The sequence below is a fragment of the Vespa crabro genome, chromosome 13, assembly GCF_910589235.1.
Source record: "Vespa crabro chromosome 13, iyVesCrab1.2, whole genome shotgun sequence".
Lineage (NCBI taxonomy): Eukaryota > Metazoa > Arthropoda > Insecta > Hymenoptera > Vespidae > Vespa > Vespa crabro.
The window spans coordinates 3,454,381-3,476,890 of record NC_060967.1 but is presented as its reverse complement, the minus strand read 5'-3'; the positions used below and the strand labels follow the sequence as shown (position 1 = coordinate 3,476,890).

Here is a 22,510-nt window from a genome sequence, read left to right as displayed (position 1 = left end):
TTCCAATGTTAATGGATTAATCGTGTATTTTTAGGAAAACTCGATGAATATTTTTTGTAAATTCTTTATAAACGGTCACGTAATAAAGGTTTTGGATTGCTCTCAAAATTTTTATTCGTATATTTTTATGAAAATCAATAGGTAATATTTTTATATAAACAACATTTTATTCGATAATATATGTACCATTTTGATCAATGACCCTTTGCCATCTCTTGGAAAACTACTGAATATGGATTTTATTGTCACTCATTTTCAAAACCAGGCCAATCAGATAAAATTCAACAACATTAATTGATTTTTGTTTTACTACACCTGTATATTCGTTTCACTCAACTTTTAGAATATGCATTAAATTTACCGTAAAATTCTATTCGTTTAGCGTACAATTATTTTTTTAATGAAGCTTTATTTTATTAAATTATCTCTAAATTAATTGAATAGAACCTGTTTAAATCAATATTTAGTATTGGAAAAATGCAAAAATATTGCATCAAAAATATAAATGCTAACGAACATTGAGATCAACCTAATATGTCTGTAACACTCAAATGTTCGAATGTGTTTCTCACAATTTTTGAACGATGATGTAAAATGATCTTTTACCTGTTTCCTATCTCTTTCACGTTTTCTAACAAACAATTATTCGTAGACGAAAGCTTCGATTCGAGCAAAGACGACAGGAGATTATAACGGATGCAAGAGGAAAATTAATTTTGGTCTTCCATCATTGAAAGTCCAAAAGGGGGGAGAGAAAGAGAGGAAGAGGGAGTGAGTGAGTGAGTAAGTCAGTGAGTGAGAGAGATGCTCTCTCGGTGAACTTCTCGATAGCAAGTAATTCACAGCACGTGCTACACTGCATTTGAGGAAATTGCAACGAACTTGCTTTCTCTCTCTCTCTCTCTCTCTCTCTCTCTCTCTCTCTCTCTCTCTCTTTCTCTTTCTCCTTTCTCGTCCTTTGAGCAGTCGAATCTCAAGGCAACCCACAACTCTGCTCATTTCTGTTCGTGGCGCTTTATAAAATGACTTTCGTGAATAAGTAGACCGCCATTTTATAAGATATTATAAAGTGATTTTCTTTTTATTTACTTTTTTTTATTCTTTTTATTGAAAATGATGCAATTTTTATTTACATAAATATTATATATTTTATATCTATATGAAAATAATAAAATTATCATTTCCTTTTTTTTTTCTTTTACAGTAGACATTTTCACAATTCCTTAAAAGTCACGATCTTCTTAGAATTTTGATCCTACATGACTTTGAAAGAGCTGCATAAAAATCAGTGTTCAAAAACGTTTTCTTATGAAAATCTACAAAGTATATATAAAGAATAAAGCTGAAAGAAAAGCACTTTTTTCGAGCTTGGAAGCAGGCTGCTTACATTATCGCTGTACATTGGACGAGATAAAGTTGGCTCGCATGTTTAGCGCTGTCTCGCTACTTTATTCACGAATATATTACAACGAAATTTATTACCTTCAAGATTTAGCACGAAACGAATGAGATAGATAAAGAGATAAGAAAAGAGAGAAAGAGAGAGAGAGAGAGAGAGAGAGAGAGAGAAAATTAATCCAAGAATGTGTAAATTACAGATAGAAATATAGCAGACATCGAAATATTTTTAACGAGATCATAAGCACGTCGATTGTAGTCATTAATCGTTTACAATAAGATTCAAAAATTTTGCATTTCCAATAGGATTTTAGTGGCGTAACATCAGCACGATTCGATTATTTTCTCTTTCTCTCTCTCTCCCTCTCTCTCTCTCTCTCTCTCTCTCTCGTTGTCATATTTTTCGCTTATCCAGTATTATATTTTTCATTCGGTTCGATTTTTTTTACATTTCATTTTGTAATGAAATATTTCTCTTGTTACGCAAGCTCGATAGCTATAATATTTACAAGGTACGCGCAACGTTAACGGCCATAGGGGAGGAAAGGATTCAGTGTACAAAATCGATTCCACGAATCTGCATGAAGAGGAGATTGAACGGATATCGCGTTGGCATTATTCATGGCTATGTTAGCTACGAACTTATTATTTCGAAAAATATAGTATTCTTCTCGTTCATGGCACGAGCGGCCAATCGACAAAGGAGATTATTTTGCTCGTCACGTATAGCGAGTTAGTTCAAACCTCTCGTTCGATTCGCACGGATCTCTTTTTCCCCCTCCCATTCTCTCTCTCTCTCTCTCTCTCTCTCTCTCTCTCTCCCTATCTCTCTCTCTTTCTTTCTCTATGTAAAAAGCAATTTTACAAATTAGCAATAAATTCACATTAGTGGATTAAATGAAATTTCTCTTGAAATTTCTTTAATTATAATATGGGTCAGTTAACGATTTTAAATACATATTGTATGTTGTGTAATATAGTGTATTTTAAATTGTTAGCTCTCTGGTATTATTAAATAAAAAATAAAGGTGTTTCTGTATTATTCCATTCTTTCATGTACGTATATATATATATATATATATATATATATATATATATATATATATATATATATATATATATATATATATATATATATATATAGTATTTTTTAATTATTGTTTCATTTTTTTCCTCGTACAATATTTTATACTATTCTCTTATAATCAAAAAGTTCGTTTGCTTAAACCTTATTATGTATTGTTTGAATTTATTTAAAAATGATAGATGAATAGTTCGTCCGAATATTAATGTTTCTTATTGTTTTTTTTTTTTATATCTGAATAAACCAAAAAAAAATCTTGATTTTGACAAATTCTTATTAGAGAAATCTAAAGATTAATTTTTGTAAGTTACATTATTTTTTCATTTAGATAAGAGAAAAAGAAATGAGTTATAGAGTGTTTTTTAACTTACAAGAATTCTTTTTTTCAAATCGTGTATAAAATCAATCGAAAAAATTTGAGTTATTTTCTCGAAGTCAAAAATATAGAGAAATGGAGAGAGAAAATAGGTAGAAAGGTGGCAAAAGATCAACCATGGTCCGTGACCGTCCTTAACGGATAACGAGCGGTTCTGCTTACGTCGAAAGAGCGAAGAGCAGGGACTATGGTAGTTGAAGGAGGAGTGGTAAAGAGGAGGTCGTATTTTGAAAACCAATCGGGTGTTACAGGGTGCGGCCAAGAAGCGAATGCTCTCTCCACGTCGCTGACAGGGGGATCGGTGAGGGGTTGGAGAGAGGGTGGGGGCTTCATCGATTTCTTACCCCGTGGCCTAGTAACGCGTTTCGTACATCCGCTGTACAGTCATTGGGTGTAGCCCCGGCACGTTTTCGCGGCCTCACTTGAAGAAAACAGGGTGTGAACGTGACTACGATTATTTTTTAGCAATTTATCATAATTATTTTTTTAGCAATAGATCATTTTACGATGCTTTTAAATATTTAGATTTCAAATGAAAATTTCTTTCTAATGTAGAAATGATTGATTCTACATACTTGATATAATTGTTTGATTATATATATTTATAGGAATTTATATAATTTTTCAATCACTTTTTTCATTTTTTTAGTTCATGTTCAAATGTTATTATTTTCTAAGTGTAATCATAAGAATTTCAACAGGATGTTATATATTTTTAGATAGGATAAAACATAGGTTTATATAGAGGGTTACAAATTGGTATACAAATGATTTTAAATAATACCTTGCTTTGGATTGCTCTTGGGACGGCCTGGTTACGAGCACTTGTCCATCAATTCGTTTAGTTTCGTCCACCGAATATATATATATATATATATATATATATATATATATATATATATATATATATATATAGATAGATAGATATCTATGTAAATATATATGTATGAACACCTGCGGCCGTAAATGGTACATAGATAGGTATTTCCTCTCTATTCGATACAATTTTGCATACTATAATACAGGCGATCATATTCTACAGCGAACGATATTAGTATGTGCCAATTTTTATATATATTGAAGATACAACCTTCAGTGATGTCAATTTTTTCATTACTATGGCTATTTGTAAAAGGAATTTGTTCAAAAACGAGTAATATTCAATTAAAATGGTCATATGTAGAATAATAAACATTTTATGTTCAATAAGATTTTAATAGATATTTTTGAGATGCATATGATATTTTTCAAAGGATATAAAAAAAAAAAATAGAAAAATTCGGCTGAATCGTAAGGGACATAATATTTTTATAGAATTCATTCCCCACAAATATAAATATATCTATATAAAATTCGTACAATTAATTAAAGCTAAAACAATTTTCTCGATAAGAAAGGATAATTAGATCATTCATTTCGTTGTTTTTTACTTTGTTAATATATCGATTATCTGCTTTGATTCGTTAAATATTTTTGAAAGAAACATAAAGTAAAAAATAAAGTAAAAAAATCGATACAACATAAATCGATTTGTCGCTCGACTTAATCGTTAATTAATAATTAGCTCAGAATGAAAGTAGGCCGAGAGGAAAAGTAAAGAAGAGAAAAAAGATACGAAGGAACGGGTTTGTCATGACAGAAGCAGAAAAAAGGAGCCCACGAGAGAGTCGTTCGTGGCAGGAAAGTAATTACCGTACTGTAGTCTACATAGCATAATTAATACTCTGACTAACAAGGAATATACGTGAAGTGGTCGTCTTTGATTTGGATAGAGCTTTACAGATCAATAGAGTAAATGAAGATAAGAGACATTCGTGTCTTCTTATCTGTAATAATTTAATTTTCTGAAAATATCAGACCTCAAAGGCATTCATTTATTATCTTATTATTATTTCATGGATATAGATTTTATTGTATTAACATACATAAATCGAGCAGATTATAAGCGTTTTATTGAAATTCTTGAAAATTATTTAATAACAAATTATTAAATAATTGTTTAAAGATATTATGAAAAAGTAGAAAAACATTTTCTTATTGAAATTGCACAATAAATATATTTTGAAAAATTATTAATAACAAATTGTTTATAACAAATTATTTATTAATAATGAATTGTAAAATAATTGTATTTAAAGATGTTGTAAAAAATCAACATTTTCTCTTTAAAATTGCTTTTTACATATTCTTAATAATTGTTTATAACAAATTATTTATAATAAATTGTTAAATAGTCGTTTAAAAGTTGTTTAAAGGTATTATGAAAAAGTATGAAAACGTTTTCTTTTTAAAATTATCTTTTATATATGCTCTTGATAATTGATTTATGAGAAATTATATATGAAAAATTGTTAAATAATTGTTATAAATATTGTGAAAAGCTAAAGAAAAATCTGCTCTTTAAAACGGTTCTTTTTTGAAATCTTTATCGTGCTTAGTTCCAGAGATATTCCCATCCACATATTAAAAGTTTATATCGGTTCATTGCTCTCTATAATTTCATTCAAAAGTTATTGACACACTGACCTACATAAAATTACGCACTTACGGTGTAAATTCCAAAAGCGCCGTAGTATTTTTACTATTACTACAAACATATGATTTCTCATTATGAATGATAATATTTAAATAACGATATCTTCGGAATGGAAAATCGTAAAGACATAAAAAAAATATCGTTTTCATCGAAAAACTGTCCTCTTTTCATCTATTCACTTTAATACTATTAATATAATAGAATGAAGTTCATCGATATTTCATAGACGTATATATGATAAAAATCCACGTATTTTATAAATTTTCAAAGTCAATTTTCTTGAAACAATATTTCTTAGCGATTATACTATATTTAACTATAATGATATAATTTAAATTGAAATTCTAAATAACCAAAAATAGATTGTCAGAGGAATTGGATCACAAAATCTAATACAATGTCTTCTTTTTGAATTTACAGTAACTAAATTCATCCGGATTGGAATAGCCGACAAGAACGACAACCCGCCTTACTTCGACAAAAGCCTCTACGAGGCTGAGGTAGACGAGAATGAGGACATTCAACATACAGTTCTTACTGTCACCGCCAAAGACCACGACGAGTGTAAGCATATCTCGCATTGTTTTCTTGTAATACATTTTTATACAATATGACTAGAAGGCTTTTTTGAATTTTTTCAAAATCCGAAAGAGTTTACTTTCGTCAAACGTGTATTTTTCGATTTCATAGACAAGGGCTTTTCGAGAATACGAAATGAAAAAGAGATAAAAATATTTGGAAAATAATTTATAATTCACGTAAAGAAAAAAGAAAATGATCGAGAAATCCAATTTTTCAGAGAATCACAAAAGCCATTTTTTTATCGTTTTACAGCCTCGCGTATTCGATACGAGATTACGAGCGGTAACGTAGGCGGTGCTTTTGCTGTGAAGAACATGACCGGCGCAATTTATGTCGCCGGTGTTTTGGATTATGAAACCAGAAAAAGGGTGAGCCTTTACGTCTTTTACTTTAGCTTTTTACGTCTTTTTCTTTTCTTCTTCTTTTCTCTTTGATTTCTATAAAATCTCGTAAAAAATGTTAGGCTTTCAACGTCGAATAAAAGTATTTCAATGCGAGTTCATTTTTAATTCTTATTTATGAAGATTAACTTTTGAGTAATAATTTATGGAGTTTTAACAAAATCTTCAAGGATAAAGGAAATTTGATTGCAGTTTCCTTCGTTTCTCTTTTTCAGTACGAACTTCGTCTCACAGCATCGGATAGCTTGGAAGAGAATAATACAACGGTCGTTATACACGTGAAGGATGTAAATGATAATCCACCTGTCTTTGAAAGACCGAATTATAGAACACAAATCACAGAGGAAGATGATAGGAATTTACCAAAACGAGTACTCGGGGTAATGATTGTTAATTTTATTTTTTATTTTTTTTATTTTTTGTTTTAATATATTTATCTCTTAAGAAGTATTCATCAAAAGGAATGAAACTTTAAATATTGATTCCATTGAATTTAGGTCACTGCGACCGACGGGGATAAGGATAGACCTCAAAACATCGTATATTTCTTGACAGGACAGGGAATCGATCCAGACAACCCGGCCAATAGTAAATTTGACATCAATCGGACTACTGGAGAGATTTTCGTTCTCAAAGTAATTCACCTTTTTTCCATTTCCGTTTTCAAGCGAAAACTGCATTTAATCTTACACACTAGTCCAATTTTCTTCCCTGTTCTAATAGAAAAATTATATAATATGGAACTAACAAATATTAAGCTTTGAACGCGAATGAATAATACATACATTTACGATTTTTAAATATCTTATTTGAAATGAAAATGTTATAAAATGCGAGAAATATTTTAATTATTATTATATATAATTGTCATTTATGCCAGCCACTCGACAGAGATCAACCTAATGGAAGACCTCAATGGCGATTTACTGTATTCGCTCAGGACGAGGGTGGGGAAGGTTTAGTAGGATATGCTGATGTACAGGTCAATCTCAAAGATATTAACGATAATGCTCCGATATTCCCACAGGGAGTATACTTTGGTAACGTTACCGAAAATGGAACTGCAGGTTTGTATAAAATATATCATACATAGATATGTATATATGTATTCCATTTGATTTCTTTTACATTCATGTTCATAGCCTAGACAAGTTTTTTATAAGAATTTAAAAGATTACTTCGATATCAATTTTTGTCATTTCTATTTTGATACACAAATATGATACAAAATAATGTACATATAACAAGTGTACATATATATCAATCGATTTACAATAATAATCAGTTACATTGAAGTAGTAAAAACTCTTCTAAAAATTCATCAACAATTTCTTTCATTTTAATCGAACTTAATTTTATTCCCATTCTTCTAATATTAAAATAATTTAACTTGTATATATCTATATATATATATATATATATATATATATATATATATATATATATATATATATATATAAATGCATCCGTTTGCATTCAATGATATCTGTCGTTTTATAGGAATGGTCGTAATGACCATGACTGCAGTAGATTATGACGATCCTAGCGAAGGTACAAACGCGAAATTGGTTTACTCTATCGAAAAGAACGTTATCGAAGAAGAAACTGGAACTCCCATATTTGAGATCGAATCTGAAACGGGAGTTATAAAGACGGCTGTTTGCTGTTTGGACAGAGAACGTACCCCGGATTATTCTATACAAGTTGTCGCGGCGGATGGAGGGGGGTTAAAAGGTAATCCGATCATACTTTATTATTAAAGTATGCAAATCGAACTTATTATATGAAATAGTTGCACATATATAGATGTGCAACACACACACACACATACATAGATGTGACTTCATAGAAAATGAAAATCTTTATTCTTTAGGTACCGGGACGGCGTCTATACGAGTGAAAGATATAAATGATATGCCACCACAATTTACAAAAGAAGAATGGTTTACCGAAGTAGATGAAACGGAAGGACCTGATTTACCTGAAATGCCAATACTCACCGTTACTGTTCACGATGAGGATGAAACCAATAAGTTTCAATACAAGGTATAACACTTTTTTTTTCAATATATCCTCTCTATCGATTCAAACGAGATTCTACATATATACTTCGACGATTCTAATGTCGATAGGTCATCGAAAGTAGTGGCTATGGTGCTGACAAATTTACTATGGTAAGAAACAACGATGGTACTGGCTCTTTGAAGATCGTTCAATCTCTCGATTATGAGGATCAATTGCAAAGCAATGGATTTAGATTCAGGATACAGGTGAACGATAAGGTAGGTATAATGATTCGATATTAAGATCTACTCTAAGATCAAATAAAATTAATTATATTCTATATTTAGGGTGAAGATAATGATAATGACAAGTATCACGTTGCTTACTCTTGGGTGGTAGTGAAATTAAGGGACATCAACGATAATCAGCCACAATTTGAAAGAGCCAATATTGAAGCAACTGTGCCGGAAAACGCTAGAATCGGGAATACTCTCGAAACGTTTAAAGCTACTGATCCTGATCAAGGCGGCAAAAGTAAAGTTTCATATTCTATCGATAGAAGTTCCGACAGGAAAAGACAATTTTTCATTAATGAGAATGGTACGGTATCCATTCAAAGAAGTCTCGATCGTGAGGAAACTCCTCGTCATCAGGTATATTTATTTTTTACAAAATATTTCAACAAATATTAAAAATAAATGTTTGAACAAAATTTCAGGTTAAAATCTTGGCTATCGATGATGGTATACCACCAAAAACTGCAACCGCTACTCTCACAGTTATCGTTCAGGATATAAATGATAATCCACCTAGATTCCTTAAAGATTATCGACCAATTTTACAAGAACATCTTCAAACGAGAAAAGTCGTCGAGATTTTGGCTACCGACGATGACGACAGATCGAAGAGCAATGGTCCACCATTCACTTTCAGAATGGATCCTAATGCAGACGATATCATCAGAGCTAGTTTCAGAGTCGAAAGCGACAACAGTGAGTTAATTTGTAACATTTCAAACGTCAAATTTAAAAAATATTCGATTAATTACCATGATATTATTTTGTGTTCAGAGGGAGCAAACGGAGATGGTATGGCTATAGTTTCGTCGTTACGATCATTCGATAGGGAACAACAAAAGGAATACTTGATACCGATAGTGATTAAGGATTCTGGAAATCCTTCGATGTCTGGAACCAGTACCTTGACTGTTATAATCGGCGATAGTAATGACAATAAAATGCAGCCAGGATCTAAAGACATTTTTGTATATAATTATGCAGTAAGTAAAACAATATTATTATAGAAAAATGCAATACGTTGTTCGATCCAATGTGTAATATAATTTTAGGGACAATCACCCGATACCGAGATAGGTAGAGTCTACGTCTATGATTTGGACGATTGGGACTTACCAGACAAAAAGTTTTATTGGGAAGGCCTCGAGCATGCACAATTCAAGCTCGATGAAGATACTGGCATGATATACATGAAATCTGGTACGCATGATGGAAGATATCATCTTCGTTTCAAGGTTTACGATCGAAAGCACACACAAACGGATGTCCCTGCGAATGTGACAGTCAATGTGAAAAGTATTCCCCACGAAGCTGTTCTTAATTCTGGCTCTGTTCGGATATCGGGTATAACGGATGAGGATTTCATACGTGTATGGGATTATAGGGTATATTTTATTTATTTTCATAAATTTACTTGACTGTTAAGCAAAGACATTTGTATTGCGTTATAATTACATTGATATATGTTCACATTGATATAGTCACAAAACTTATCTCGAAGTAAAGCAGATTTATTCCGAGAAAAATTGGCACATTTATTAAACATCGAAAGGGAATACGTTGATGTCTTTAGTGTTCAATTGCGAAGGATGCATCCACCTTTAACCGACGTCAGATTCGCTGCTCATGGTTCTCCTTATTATAAACCTGTTAGGCTCAATGGAATCGTCTTGATGCATCGGGAAGAGGTAAGGAATTTGATCGATAAAAAACATCGATGATACTTTCTCGAAATATATCGAATACTGTTATTGTTTCGTGTAAAATTAGATTGAAAAGGATGTTGGAATTAACATTACGATGGTCGGTATCGATGAGTGTTATTATGAAAATGAGATGTGCGAAGGCAGTTGCACTAACACACTTGATATCAGTAGTTTACCTTATATGGTTAACGCTAATAAAACTGCTTTGGTGGGAGTAAGAGTCGACGTGATAGCTGAATGTACCTGCGGTGCAAGAAACTTTAGCAAGAGTGAATCTTGTAGAAGCAGTCCTTGCTACAATGGCGGTCGTTGCGTTGAAGGAAGATTTGGATTATCGTAAGTACAAACTTTAGTAAAGATCGTACCTTCGAATGTATTAACTTAAATATTCTGTAAATCGATAGGTGCCAATGTCCTTCCGGATATAATGGACCTAGATGTCAACAAACAGCTAGAAGTTTTCGTGGGAATGGTTGGGCTTGGTATCCGGCCCTGGAGATGTGCGATAATAGTCATTTAAGTTTTGAATTTATTACAAGAAAGTCGGATGGATTGCTTTTGTACAATGGTCCTATTGTTCCCCCGGAATCTGATGAAATTATGGTGTCTGGTGAGTTATAAGTTTGGAATTGATTTTCTTGTTGTTTGACAAGTTCGTTTAATTCTCTTTGTTTAATTTGATTTCAGACTTTATATCGGTTGAATTAGAACGTGGAATACCAAGGCTTTTAATAGATTTCGGATCTGGTACTTTAGAATTGAAAGTCAAACCTAAAAGGACTTTGGACGATGGAGAATGGCACAGGCTCGATATATTCTGGAATACTGAGGTCAAATAATTTTCATTCGATTGAATCCACCAAATTTGAAATTTGAACTTATATGAATAATCCTTATATATTGCAGACGGTAAAACTTATCATCGATTACTGTAAATCTGCCGAGATATCAGAATTAGAAGATGGTACACCTTCGGAGTTTAACGACACAAGTTGCCAAGCTCAAGGCACGGTACCACCGTTCAACGAATACTTGAACGTAAATGCACCGCTTCAAATTGGTGGGCTTTACGTGGAACAATTCGATCCAACTCATTACAAATGGAAACACATGCCAGTAGGGAAAGGGTTTGATGGTTGCATAAAGAATCTATTTCACAATAGCAAACTTTACGATCTGGCTCATCCTGGATTATCAAGGAATAGCGTATCAGGTTGTCCACAAACCGAGGAGATATGTAGCCATCAAGAATTAACGTTCCGTTGTTGGGAACATGGCACCTGCGTTGGTAACTTCTCCGAAGCAAGATGCCAATGTAATCCAGGCTGGACCGGTCCTGGTTGTATGACCCAAACGATACCAACAACATTCAAGCCACAGAGTTATGTCAAATATGCATTGTCGTTTGAACCCGACAAATATTCGACTCAGGTGCAGTTGAGATTCCGAACTCGGGAGGTGCACGGTGAACTTTTCAGAGTCAGCGATCAGCATAACAGAGAATATGCTATTTTAGAAGTACGTAGATTACTTTCATTTCGATTCACATTCTATTTATATATTTCGAGCGATTCTAAATCATTTTTTATTACAGATCAAGGATAGCCGATTACACTTCAGATACAACTTAAATAGTCTTAGAACAGAGGAACGAGATATTTGGTTAAGTGCGATAGCAGTGGATGATGGTCAATGGCATACTGTCAGAGTATCTAGATATGGCTCAGCAGCGACCTTGGAATTGGATGGTGGAGAGGGTAGAAGATTCAACGAGACCTTTTCCTTTGAAGGCCATCAATGGCTCTTAGTCGATAAACAAGAAGGAATTTATGCTGGCGGCAAAGCCGAATACACTGGCGTAAGAACGTTCGAAGTTTACGCTGATTATCAAAAAGGTAAATTTTATTAGATAATCGAGACGATCTCGAATGATTAAATTGAAATCTTTCGATAGGCTGTTTGGACGATATCAGGCTAGAAGGTAAGCATCTCCCATTACCACCGGCTATGAATGGAACACCATGGGGTCAAGCAACAATGGCAAGAAATCTTGAACGAAATTGTCCTTCGAATAAACCCTGCGCTAATGTCATTTGTCCCGAACCTTTTGAATGCATCGATCTCTGGAACGAATACGATTGCACGTGAGTTATTCAATCCTGTTAATGGTAACAATTTAAAAAGTCAATTAGAAAAAAGACATCTACGACTTTATTTATAGTTGTGGAGAAGGAAGAATACCATCGCCTGATAACAAAGGTTGCATGGATAAAAATGAATGCATAGATTATCCTTGTCTCAACGGTGGTAGATGTATCAATCAAGATCCTCGATATCGATATCGATGCATTTGTCCTGAAGGATTTTGGGGTGAAAATTGTGAATTAGTACAGGAGGGTCAAACATTGAAGCTCAGTATGGGAGCACTTGCAGCTATTTTAGTTTGTTTATTAATTATTCTTGGTGAGCATTTCATATCTCTATCAAACTTATGATATTAAGAGTTTAAGTATTAAATGAACATATGGCGTTCGTTACAGTCTTAGTTCTGGTATTCGTCGTCTACAACAGAAGAAGGGAGGCTCATATTAAGTATCCTGGGCCAGACGACGATGTGAGAGAGAATATTATTAATTACGATGACGAAGGAGGTGGGGAAGATGATATGACGGCGTTCGACATAACGCCATTACAGATTCCAATTGGCGGTCCTATTCCAGAAATGGGTGGAAAACTAGCACCGTGTAAAGTAGCTTGTAAGTTTTATATTTAACTTGATAAATTTTATCACCTCGAATGTTATGATGACGATCAATGATAGTATTTAAAATCCTTTTTAAAACTTGTTTTCTTACATTTAGAGTACCATAAAGTATATCTTCTAAAATATACTTTCATATAATATTAAGTAAATTGATTTATATATATATATATATATATATATATATATATTGATTTATTTTTAATTAAAAAATGAACATGTTAATACTTTGACGATGCTTGATTTTAATTCAATGTATCGATGATCTCTTGCGTAGATCCATTAGGACCAGAGCCTAATGTGGGTATTTTTATCGAAGATCACAAGAAAAGAGCCGACAGTGATCCTAATGCACCACCTTTCGACGATTTACGAAATTATGCGTATGAAGGTGGCGGAAGCACCGCAGGTTCCCTTTCGTCCTTGGCTTCGGGTATGTTTTGATCTTAAAAGAAAATGGATTATACGGGAAGAGATAATTCGAGAACCATTATTTTCAGGAACAGATGACGAGCAACACGAGTACGAATATTTAGGCGCTTGGGGTCCTAGATTCGACAAACTTGCAGATATGTACGGTCCCACAACAGAAGAAAGCGAGGAAGAGGATTAGATATCTTTTGTCAATCTAGGTCCATCGAATTTTTCCCACGATCCGAATTGGAAGTGTTCGTGTTCGTTGAATATACCAGACGAATAGAATAGAAAAAAAAAACAGAAAGGAAGAAAGAAAAGAGTAAAAAAAAAAAAGGGGAAAGAAAGAAACACGAAACTTTGAAACTTTCTCTCCAAGATTATGTGAGATTCGAAGGATCAATGATGATAGATCATCGAGATCTGAGAGGAGCTGCGTAAAAAAGACTTTCTCATTCAAGTTTGGATGATCGAAAGTAAAAGAAGGTGCACCGACGCAACGATCGGTGAGAAAGTTCAAAATATAGTTCCAAAGTGATCTCAGCGAGAGCTTTTGCCCCATCGCATTACGAACGTTGCAATAATTTTCGAGTCATACCTAAACGACGGTATACGTAGGTGGTATACATAACAAAAACAGAGATACACATACGACATACCTATCTGTATAGTTACACGTATACGTAGTCGATCCAAGGGTGTATACGTGGGACTTTTTTATCGATTTTATCGACTTGTATTTATTAATTAGTTCTCATCACCATACATTGGTCACGTTGTTTATTTACATCAGGATGATAGAAAGGCATCGCACTTTCATTGTTTCACCATATGCGAACGGACCTACCGTTATCTACCAAATAAAAGCAAATATTATCGCATTATAGTTTTTATCTTTCCTCCAAAGATGACCATGAGAAGGAATAAAAGGAGGACTCGTTAACCGTTTGAGATTTTAATCGAGATACCGTATTGAAACTTGTCATTTTACAATGCATTAAAAAAGCATTGTTCGTTGTCAATATCCCATTATCATCCCCCGTAAAAATTATCGTCTTCATTTCCATTACAACCGGTATTATTATTAGACCTTTTATCATTGCCATTATTGTCATTATCATTATTATTATTATTATTATTACTATTATTATTATTATTATTATTATTATTATTATTATTTTTATTGTAATAGATATAAATATATATATATAAATATATATATTATAAATATGAATTTATATATAGAAGAGCGGTGACGTGCATCGAAGAAAGTCCGTGGGCAAAGTTACCGCGTGCATATGTAATTATTACGATTATTATTATTACATAGCGATATAAATATATAAATATAAAATATGTTTATATATATATATATATATATATATATATATATAAACATATATGTACACGCGATGCACGTACGTACATACGAAATCTGCTCGGACACAGAGGACGAGAGAGTCGACGGTTCTTACTATCAAGTTATATATAGTATATATCTCGACATAGTTTTAATATTTATTTTATGTCATCGGGAGCAGTTAGTAGAGGAAGATACATACCTATATCTATAGAAAGCGAGGAAAACGAAGCGATAGTAATAAGAAAGATTAAGAAGGGGAAATACACGTGCAAGCAATTAGGAACGGCGACAGTAAATGTCCTTTTTGTTTAAAGGACAAACTCAACGAAGTTCCACGTCCGTTTATTTGCTTCTAGCGCGTGTAATTTTCCTACAGAAAGAAAGAGTGAGAGAGAGAGAGAGAGAGAGAGAGAGAGAGAGAGAGAGAGAGAAAGAAGAAGAAGAACAGAACGCTTCATGCACTCGAGTCTCGACTGATTTGTAAAATTCTCTAAGGGAATATTAAAATAGTCAATTTTCCGGTTAGGCGAATCCCGTTTCGGGAACGTGGCGTATATCGATAAGCACTTGTACGAATACTGTAATTAACGTATGTGAGTGTGACGTCGGTCGACGTGTTATATCGTATAATTGGGCCCTTCCCTGATTAAGCATCGACTTATTCGCTCGATGTTGGGTTTTTAAGTACCTATCGTTTTTTCGATAATATTTGTGATATTGAGTTGTATCCGTAACGCAGCGTCCCGCATTCTCCAAATCGCCGTTAACGGTTCGCTCGAGCGATTTCGATAAATGGTTTTAGCTAGAAGAATCGATCGAACACACGTTGGTCCTGCTAAACTCGCTCATTCGCAATGGAATCTTAATACTTTCACGTGGTACACTTATCGTTATCGTTATTAGCATTAATCATCGATTTCGATCGTATCCAAACGCGAAAATATTGAATTCTCGAGGATCTTTATGAAGGAATGTTCCGAATTCGTCGAGTTAACACGAACGACTTCTTCTTTGAAGTATTATAGTGGCGTATTTCAAATGTCGAGGTTTCTTCGCTTCGTTATCGTTCGATTTCGAATGAACAAGGCGTGTATGTATATCTGTGTATGTAGCGATTCGACGCGAATTTAGCGAACCGTTCGAATATTCGCAACAACGAAGATATTGTTAGCGTTTTATTCGTACGGTTTGTTCGGTAGAAAGAATCACGTATCTATGTAAGTACATTTAAGTAAGTACCGAGTCTTGTGCCGTTATACTCTCGCCTATCATGTAATATCACCTACCTCTTAAATATTCGTATCCGAATTATCCGAGTAAAAGGTATGCAGATATACGAATATTCGAAAAAAAAAATACGTCGAATCATCGAAAAGTAAAGTTTTCTGTTTTGTTTTTTACGGGAATCTATCCACTTGGGGACAATACGGAAAGATTTCTTCGAACGAATCGAACATTTTGAAAACATCAGCAACGATCTTATTAGACGAGTCGGAACAGTTTGCAATTCTAAATAGGCGCTTATTTTTTGCGTCTTCCTGTAAGATAAACTCGCGTTTCCAAGAATATCGTATTTTCTTTTCTTTTCTTTTCTTTTCTTTTTTTTTTTTTTATATGTACTTGTACGTCGAAGATTTACCAAATAATTGATACTTTACCAAAGAACAAATCGTCATTTTAATCGTGAAATCTTTATTTATTTATTTATTTATTCGTTTGTTTGTTTGTTTATTTTCCTAATGCCGGCAGCACTGACAATGAGGGATAAGAGAAGTAAAAATGAAAAAAGAAAAAGTAAAAAATAAAAAGTAAGAAAAAGATCGTAGATCGCGACGAATTTAATAGAAAGGCCGTAGTAGCAGGGAAACATTCCTTAAAGCTCGTTCCACTTTGTAGAAATGAACTCCCAGATCCCCGTCGTTTTCGATCAAGCCCATCCTTGGTCCACGTAAAACCTTTTCCAAACGTTTAATCCCATCATAAGTAAAATCTTTGCGAGATAATTCGCCGATACTCAAGATACTTCGTTCATCTCCGGTGATCAGAGAATAGCAGCAATTCCGCCTAAGAAGGATTAAAAAAAGGAAAAGTAAAGAATTGGAAGCCTTAGGAAACAATTCACGGCCATCCTACATATCCGCTATAAATTTCTATGCACTGCCTAATCGTGCGCACGAAGGGAAAGAAGAAAAGCGAGATCTCAACGGACACGTTTGAAAAACGCAGCCGACGACACGCGTTATGTGCGGGCCAAAGCCGTGGAAAGGTCGAAGAGTATACGGAAAAGTAATCGTGGACTTAATCTGCGGCCGTCCGTCGGCGAGACGAGGAATCATTGTAATATATAATTCATTAATTACATAATGTAATGCTGCCACCGACACACGTCACACAACCCGTTAGTACAACTTCGATATACACGCACACACACACACACACACACACGCATACACAGACACACACCAATACACGCATACACTACGCGTACATACATAAACATATACATACAGACGGACATTCGTGCGAGTGTATACGTATATATATTTGTATCGCATAAATATATAGACGTATATGAACGCAATATACTTTGGAACATACCGTATTATTAATTGAATTAATATTTATTATTAACGATTAATTATTATATTATTATCACTATATTATCTATACAATTTGTACTTTACATTTCAGTTCGGATGAAATAAATGCCTTCTTTTTCATAAAAAAAAAAAAGAGAAAGAGAGAAAGAATAGAAATAGAGGGGAAAGGAAATTGAAAGCCATTACGTTTTCGGGTGAGAGTTTTTAATTTATTTAATTTTATTATACGTTATGCGTGTTTTTATAATTTGGGATCCTTGCCACGACTTTTACTGCGATTTTTCCTTCGAGATTTACACGAACACTTTTTAATTTGCTTTGTTTTCGGAAGTTCACTCTGTATTTGCTGCCACAGTTTATTTTTCAAATAAGAACCAAAGCAAGTAAATCCACAGTCTCTGAAAATAGTCATTAAAAAAGCAAATGGAATAATCTTTAAATCTTCATAAAAATTATGCAATTGTCTTAGTAAAAAATTAATGAATCGATAGAAATATTGACATCCACAAAGACTATTGATAAATATATTCTTAACGTGATGTAAATTATTATGAATCATCAACAATATTTATTTCCTTTTTTCTCTTGTTCAATGAGCATAAATATTTACTTGGCGTAAATTTTTTTGGAACATACGTAAGTATCGTGTAGTCGACCGTTTTAGTAACGTGCAATGCAAGTAAGAAGAAGGTCGTTGCAGTTCCGTAACTAAGCGCTGCCATAGACGATTTGTTAGCTACGAAGGTTTCGGCGGCCTCGTTAAATCCATAATCTTGAAGAGTCTATTATCGAGGAATCTTATGAGAGAGCATAAGAATAAAATATAAAAAGCGAGAGAGAGATCACGCTTACACAAGCGCGTACAAAGGTAAGCGAAGTCTTTTAATTGTTATCGCAACAAATGCGATCAACGGAATGAACGGGAGATCGTTACGTTACGTGGCAAATGGCCTTGGGTAGAGAGGTTAGCATGAGAACATCGATGGGTGTCCAGATGCAGGCAATCGAGAACTCCAGGAAGAACGTTGTCGTGAGAAACTAAATAATCAAAAAGAAAAAAATAAAAGATTTGAATAATCTAATATTTGAAAAATCGTTTTAATCTAAGTTCAAGTAAAATAACCTCGTAAAAGCAGAGTAATATTGGATTAGGTTTGCGAAAGGATTGTGGAAAAAGCGTTGATTTAACCACGATGATGTAGACTCCAGCAGCAAAGAGAAAACTCGTGATAGGTGGTCCTGTGGTTAAGGGTTCACCATAATCGTCCTCTATCGCATTGGCGAAACACGTTTTAAAAATGGACACATTTAAGCTGTTCAGCATCAACGCCCATATCGTGCAAAATAATTTTGCCATTACGGAGATCGACGGACATCTCCATCAGCAATTTTTTCCTTCTTTCTAAAGTCGAGATATCCAAGGAATATCTACGACATTGCCGATATCTCGAGTTATCGAAATAAACTACTTTCTTTCCGATTTTTCAAATTTATAAAAGAAAGAAATTCAAACTGAGACGACGATTTTGTTAAATCTCAATGATTATCTTTTGTTTATTTTCTTTCTCTCTCTTTCTCTCTCTCTCTCTCTCTCTAATTTTGATGTTGACATTTATGTATGTCAGTAACCTAACTAACATGTTCCGGTAACATGTTTAATTAACGGCGAAATTGATGGTAGATCTAAATGATAATACGTTAGCTTAATATACAATATGGACACCGTCAAGGAATACGTTGGATATATTAATCCTCATTGGGTAGCTATAGTTTCAGCAGGAATGTACACTTATCTCAGACACATATGTATAGTCGGTTTGTGTTTCGAAGAGGAAAATAATCCACCTTTTGATCCGTCTTATTCTTCGATACTTTTCGTTTTCTCGGCTTTATGCCTTGTTGCTGAGTACAGACTCTGGCCAAGATCATTGAAAGAACCACCGATACAACTTCTTTATATTTACGAGGTAAAGTATATTTTTAACTTGGCCATTTTCGTTTTATTACATTATTTTTTATTATTTTTTATCGAAAAGATGTTGGTGGCTGCTTTGGCAACAAATCTTGTAACTCGAGCTATCTGGCTACCATTGATGCATGTAATATATTGCTTAACACAAGAGTCGAGTAAATGGGTAAGAGTGTAATAAAAAGTAATATAATCTATATACCAAATATATGTACTAAATATTATATCAGTATTAAATAAAATATATAAACTATGTTTATTTTGAAAATAATTTCTAATACATTAACTCTTATCTTGTGCAATTATTTTTAGTTACTATGGTTAAACACGACGATAGGTTTGAGTCGTTATTCGTTTGTGACGACATTTGCTTATTATCTGGCCAAGGAAAATGCGGCTACACATATGGCTTTTTGCCTATCTTTATTGTCTTTCGTGTGGATGTTGGATGCCACTGAATCACTGGACACAATTTTGGATATCTGGGCCAAGTAGTAAAATAAAGACAAAATAGTAAGAAACGCGGAAAATTAATAAGACACGTCCAATCCTCGTTAGATTATTATATCCTTGTTGCGATTTTATATTTGTAATCGACCGATTCCTTTGCCTTTTAAAAAATATTAGTAAATGAATATTTATTTATTTATATCTTTTTTCCAATTATTTAAAAAAAAAAAACAATAAAAAAACGATATATTCTTTTATATAAATTGGACAGCATTTTTCGATGCAATCATAAATATCTTTACATTAACTCATTAGACAGGCAAAGGATTAATCAAATTACTTTTGTTTAGGATCGAAGAAATATTTAAGGAACCTTTGGAATCTCACAAGTTTTTCGAGAAAAGGATCTCTTTTCGAAATCCCGAAGTAACGGATTGGTTTACTTACAGACTTGCGAATAAACCTGATCCATAAAAAAATCAAAGATATTATTAAATCAATGTTATTCGTTATCTGTCCTATCGTCCTGTTTCACGTTTGTGTCTCACAAATATGTGATACCTTTGTCCTACTGATAAAAAATAAAATCTTTCAAAAAAGCAAAACTTATTTCGTAGAGTCAATGGTTTCATTGTGAATAAAATTTCTAATTATATCTTTTTATTCGTTCAATTACATTTATTGACATAATATCTTATAATTTTCAAAGTTTAAAAAGGAATAGAATTTATGACGTTAGGTACTTTCAAGAATCAGAATCATATTTTAACCGCATCTCGACATTGCTAAAGTACCTAAGTCGAGGTAACGTTCCCTTTAGTACCAGAATCTTATACATAATTCATCGCATTTACCGATAGCTTTTCCCTAGAGTGACCGAGAAAAATAAAAGGTACAGTTCTGCTGTATAATAAGCTTTTTTATTCAATTGATTACTATTTTTCGGACAATGTGAACAAATACAAAAGAACATATGAAATTTTTTAAAATTATTTTCCAACTTATACATAAATGAATTTTACATAAACGAGTTTTTATAATCTTTCAAGAAACAACAATCTTCATTGTAGACGGGTAGATTGTTCAAAAGACAATTTCCTGACCCGACTGTTCTCTGAGAGTCGCGTTATCTCATAATTACCCGTATAGAAGACTTGTAATCTCAAATTTTGAAAGTAAAGCTGTTTTTATTATAATTATAAGCATTTAACTTTATCAAGTCTATTTTCTAAAATTATTTTCTATTTATTTTGCGTTTAAATATTATCTCATAAAGTCAATGTCAGTAATATCTATATCATACTGTATTATGTATATAAAATGTTTCACATAGAATCACCAGATGATACGAGTATCATCAATTATGGAACATATATAATATATATATACATATATATATATATATATGTTTAAATCGTTGTAAAAGTAGATACGATATCTTGAACTAAAAAGAATCGTCCTGTCGATTATCCTAGTTGATGGTAACCATGACAACGGCACACTTCATCGAAAGAAACTTACGCTTGTTCTTTGGCTTCGAAATGAGGAAAAAAGGAAAACGCTCGAAAGAAACGGGAGAAACGAAGGCGTTTGAGCATGTCCGAGAGAGTGGAAAAGTCAGAAAAAAGTTACGAAGAAAAATCTCCGAGTCTCTTTGCTGGACTACTTCGTCTCTCTTTTCTTTTCCAATGGGGAATAAAGCTCCTCTCTCTCTCTCTTTCTCTCTCTCTCTTCCGCAAGCTTTTAGGATTTACCTCCTTAGCTCGATCCACTTTCGAGGCGAATTAACGTTTCCCAAGAGCGATTCTTTCTACAATTGAAATAAAAGAGAAGAGTTATTTTCATTTCTGAAATTAACGATCATACTATCGGAGAACTTTTCTTTTTTTTATTGTTACTTGTAAATATTAAAAAAGATAAAATGATCCTTGGAGATTTCCAATAATATTGTGATTATAAAATAATTATTTCTTTACTTCTTTCATATTTGTTATATGGAAAGTATGTATTACATTTCGTAAAAAATCGATAAAGTATTATAGATCGAACTAACTTGAAAGCGAAGGAATGACAAAAACTAATCTATCGTTCAATTAAATTCGAGAATTCGTCGAACGTAACTGTTCAGAAGCTACAGGTTTCTCATTTTGCTTTCAACTTGTTGCTAGTTCTTTACAAAGATCTTTCCTTTGAGAATTGCCTTTATTTTTACTTTTTTATTTTATTTAATTAAAGTTTAAAAATTGATCGAAATTTTTGATACCTATTTGATCAAGCATTTAATTTTTTTATTAAGATATCAAAAGTTATAACGGTTAATAAAGAAGGAAAATAGAAAACGGCGGCAATGATCTTTTTTAATTTTAAATCAGGAAACAAAAATTTTCCAACCTGATGACTACTACCTTTGAATGCATACGTTCTAATTCAATCATGTCGCTCTCAATAGTTCCTTGATTTCTGACTTGAAATCGTATTTCCTGTCTTATTGCACTTGGCAGCTTTACATTTTGAAATTCTATTAAATCGTTTGAACTCATGCGATTATTCATCTATCATAAATATACTTT

At 33.0% G+C, this 22,510-nt stretch overlaps 2 protein-coding genes and 1 long non-coding RNA gene across 14 annotated transcripts in view; 2 read left to right on the top strand and 1 right to left on the bottom strand.

The window, feature by feature from the left end:
* LOC124428874 (neural-cadherin) overlaps positions 1-13,909 on the top strand; it is a 74,151-nt gene extending 60,242 nt beyond the window's left edge. For 11 of the 12 annotated variants that reach the window (XM_046973485.1, XM_046973487.1, XM_046973488.1 and 8 more), the window contains 23 exons: positions 5,815-5,958; positions 6,229-6,344; positions 6,593-6,757; positions 6,875-7,012; positions 7,258-7,444; positions 7,878-8,111; positions 8,251-8,423; positions 8,510-8,659; positions 8,729-9,034; positions 9,100-9,373; positions 9,452-9,660; positions 9,730-10,062; positions 10,159-10,365; positions 10,448-10,719; positions 10,788-10,993; positions 11,071-11,213; positions 11,290-11,901; positions 11,978-12,278; positions 12,338-12,527; positions 12,605-12,846; positions 12,924-13,139; positions 13,422-13,577; positions 13,645-13,909. In XM_046973485.1, the coding sequence (XP_046829441.1) occupies positions 5,815-5,958; positions 6,229-6,344; positions 6,593-6,757; positions 6,875-7,012; positions 7,258-7,444; positions 7,878-8,111; positions 8,251-8,423; positions 8,510-8,659; positions 8,729-9,034; positions 9,100-9,373; positions 9,452-9,660; positions 9,730-10,062; positions 10,159-10,365; positions 10,448-10,719; positions 10,788-10,993; positions 11,071-11,213; positions 11,290-11,901; positions 11,978-12,278; positions 12,338-12,527; positions 12,605-12,846; positions 12,924-13,139; positions 13,422-13,577; positions 13,645-13,757 (5,087 nt within the window). In that variant the 3' untranslated portion in view covers positions 13,758-13,909. The remainder of the gene's footprint in view (positions 1-5,814; positions 5,959-6,228; positions 6,345-6,592; positions 6,758-6,874; positions 7,013-7,257; positions 7,445-7,877; positions 8,112-8,250; positions 8,424-8,509; positions 8,660-8,728; positions 9,035-9,099; positions 9,374-9,451; positions 9,661-9,729; positions 10,063-10,158; positions 10,366-10,447; positions 10,720-10,787; positions 10,994-11,070; positions 11,214-11,289; positions 11,902-11,977; positions 12,279-12,337; positions 12,528-12,604; positions 12,847-12,923; positions 13,140-13,421; positions 13,578-13,644) is intronic. The other variant, XM_046973482.1, reaches the window with a different exon arrangement.
* A 2,585-nt stretch (positions 13,910-16,494) lies between these two features.
* Positions 16,495-18,274, bottom strand: LOC124428881. Its single transcript, XR_006943314.1, has 2 exons — positions 18,158-18,274; positions 16,495-17,919 (listed from the first exon to the last, which is right to left on the bottom strand). It is a non-coding gene; the product is annotated as an uncharacterized LOC124428881 (long non-coding RNA).
* A 959-nt stretch (positions 18,275-19,233) lies between these two features.
* Positions 19,234-20,527, top strand: LOC124428880. Its single transcript, XM_046973497.1, has 4 exons — positions 19,234-19,488; positions 19,558-19,656; positions 19,803-20,003; positions 20,291-20,527. The coding sequence occupies exons 1-3, from the start codon at positions 19,237-19,239 to the stop codon at positions 19,983-19,985; spliced, it is 534 nt and encodes a 177-aa protein (XP_046829453.1). The 5' UTR covers positions 19,234-19,236; the 3' UTR covers positions 19,986-20,003; positions 20,291-20,527.
* The last annotated feature ends 1,983 nt before the right edge of the window (positions 20,528-22,510 follow it).

What these genes read in the sequence shown, in the direction of transcription:
- LOC124428880 (XM_046973497.1), top strand. Translation starts at nt 19,237, where the DNA reads ATGGACACCGTCAAGGAATACGTTGGATATATTAATCCTCATTGGGTA. An exon ending in AACTTCTTTATATTTACGAG is followed by an intron (nt 19,489 to 19,557) that starts GTAAAGTATATT and finishes TTTATCGAAAAG; the next exon opens with ATGTTGGTGGCTGCTTTGGC. An exon ending in CACAAGAGTCGAGTAAATGG is followed by an intron (nt 19,657 to 19,802) that starts GTAAGAGTGTAA and finishes AATTATTTTTAG; the next exon opens with TTACTATGGTTAAACACGAC.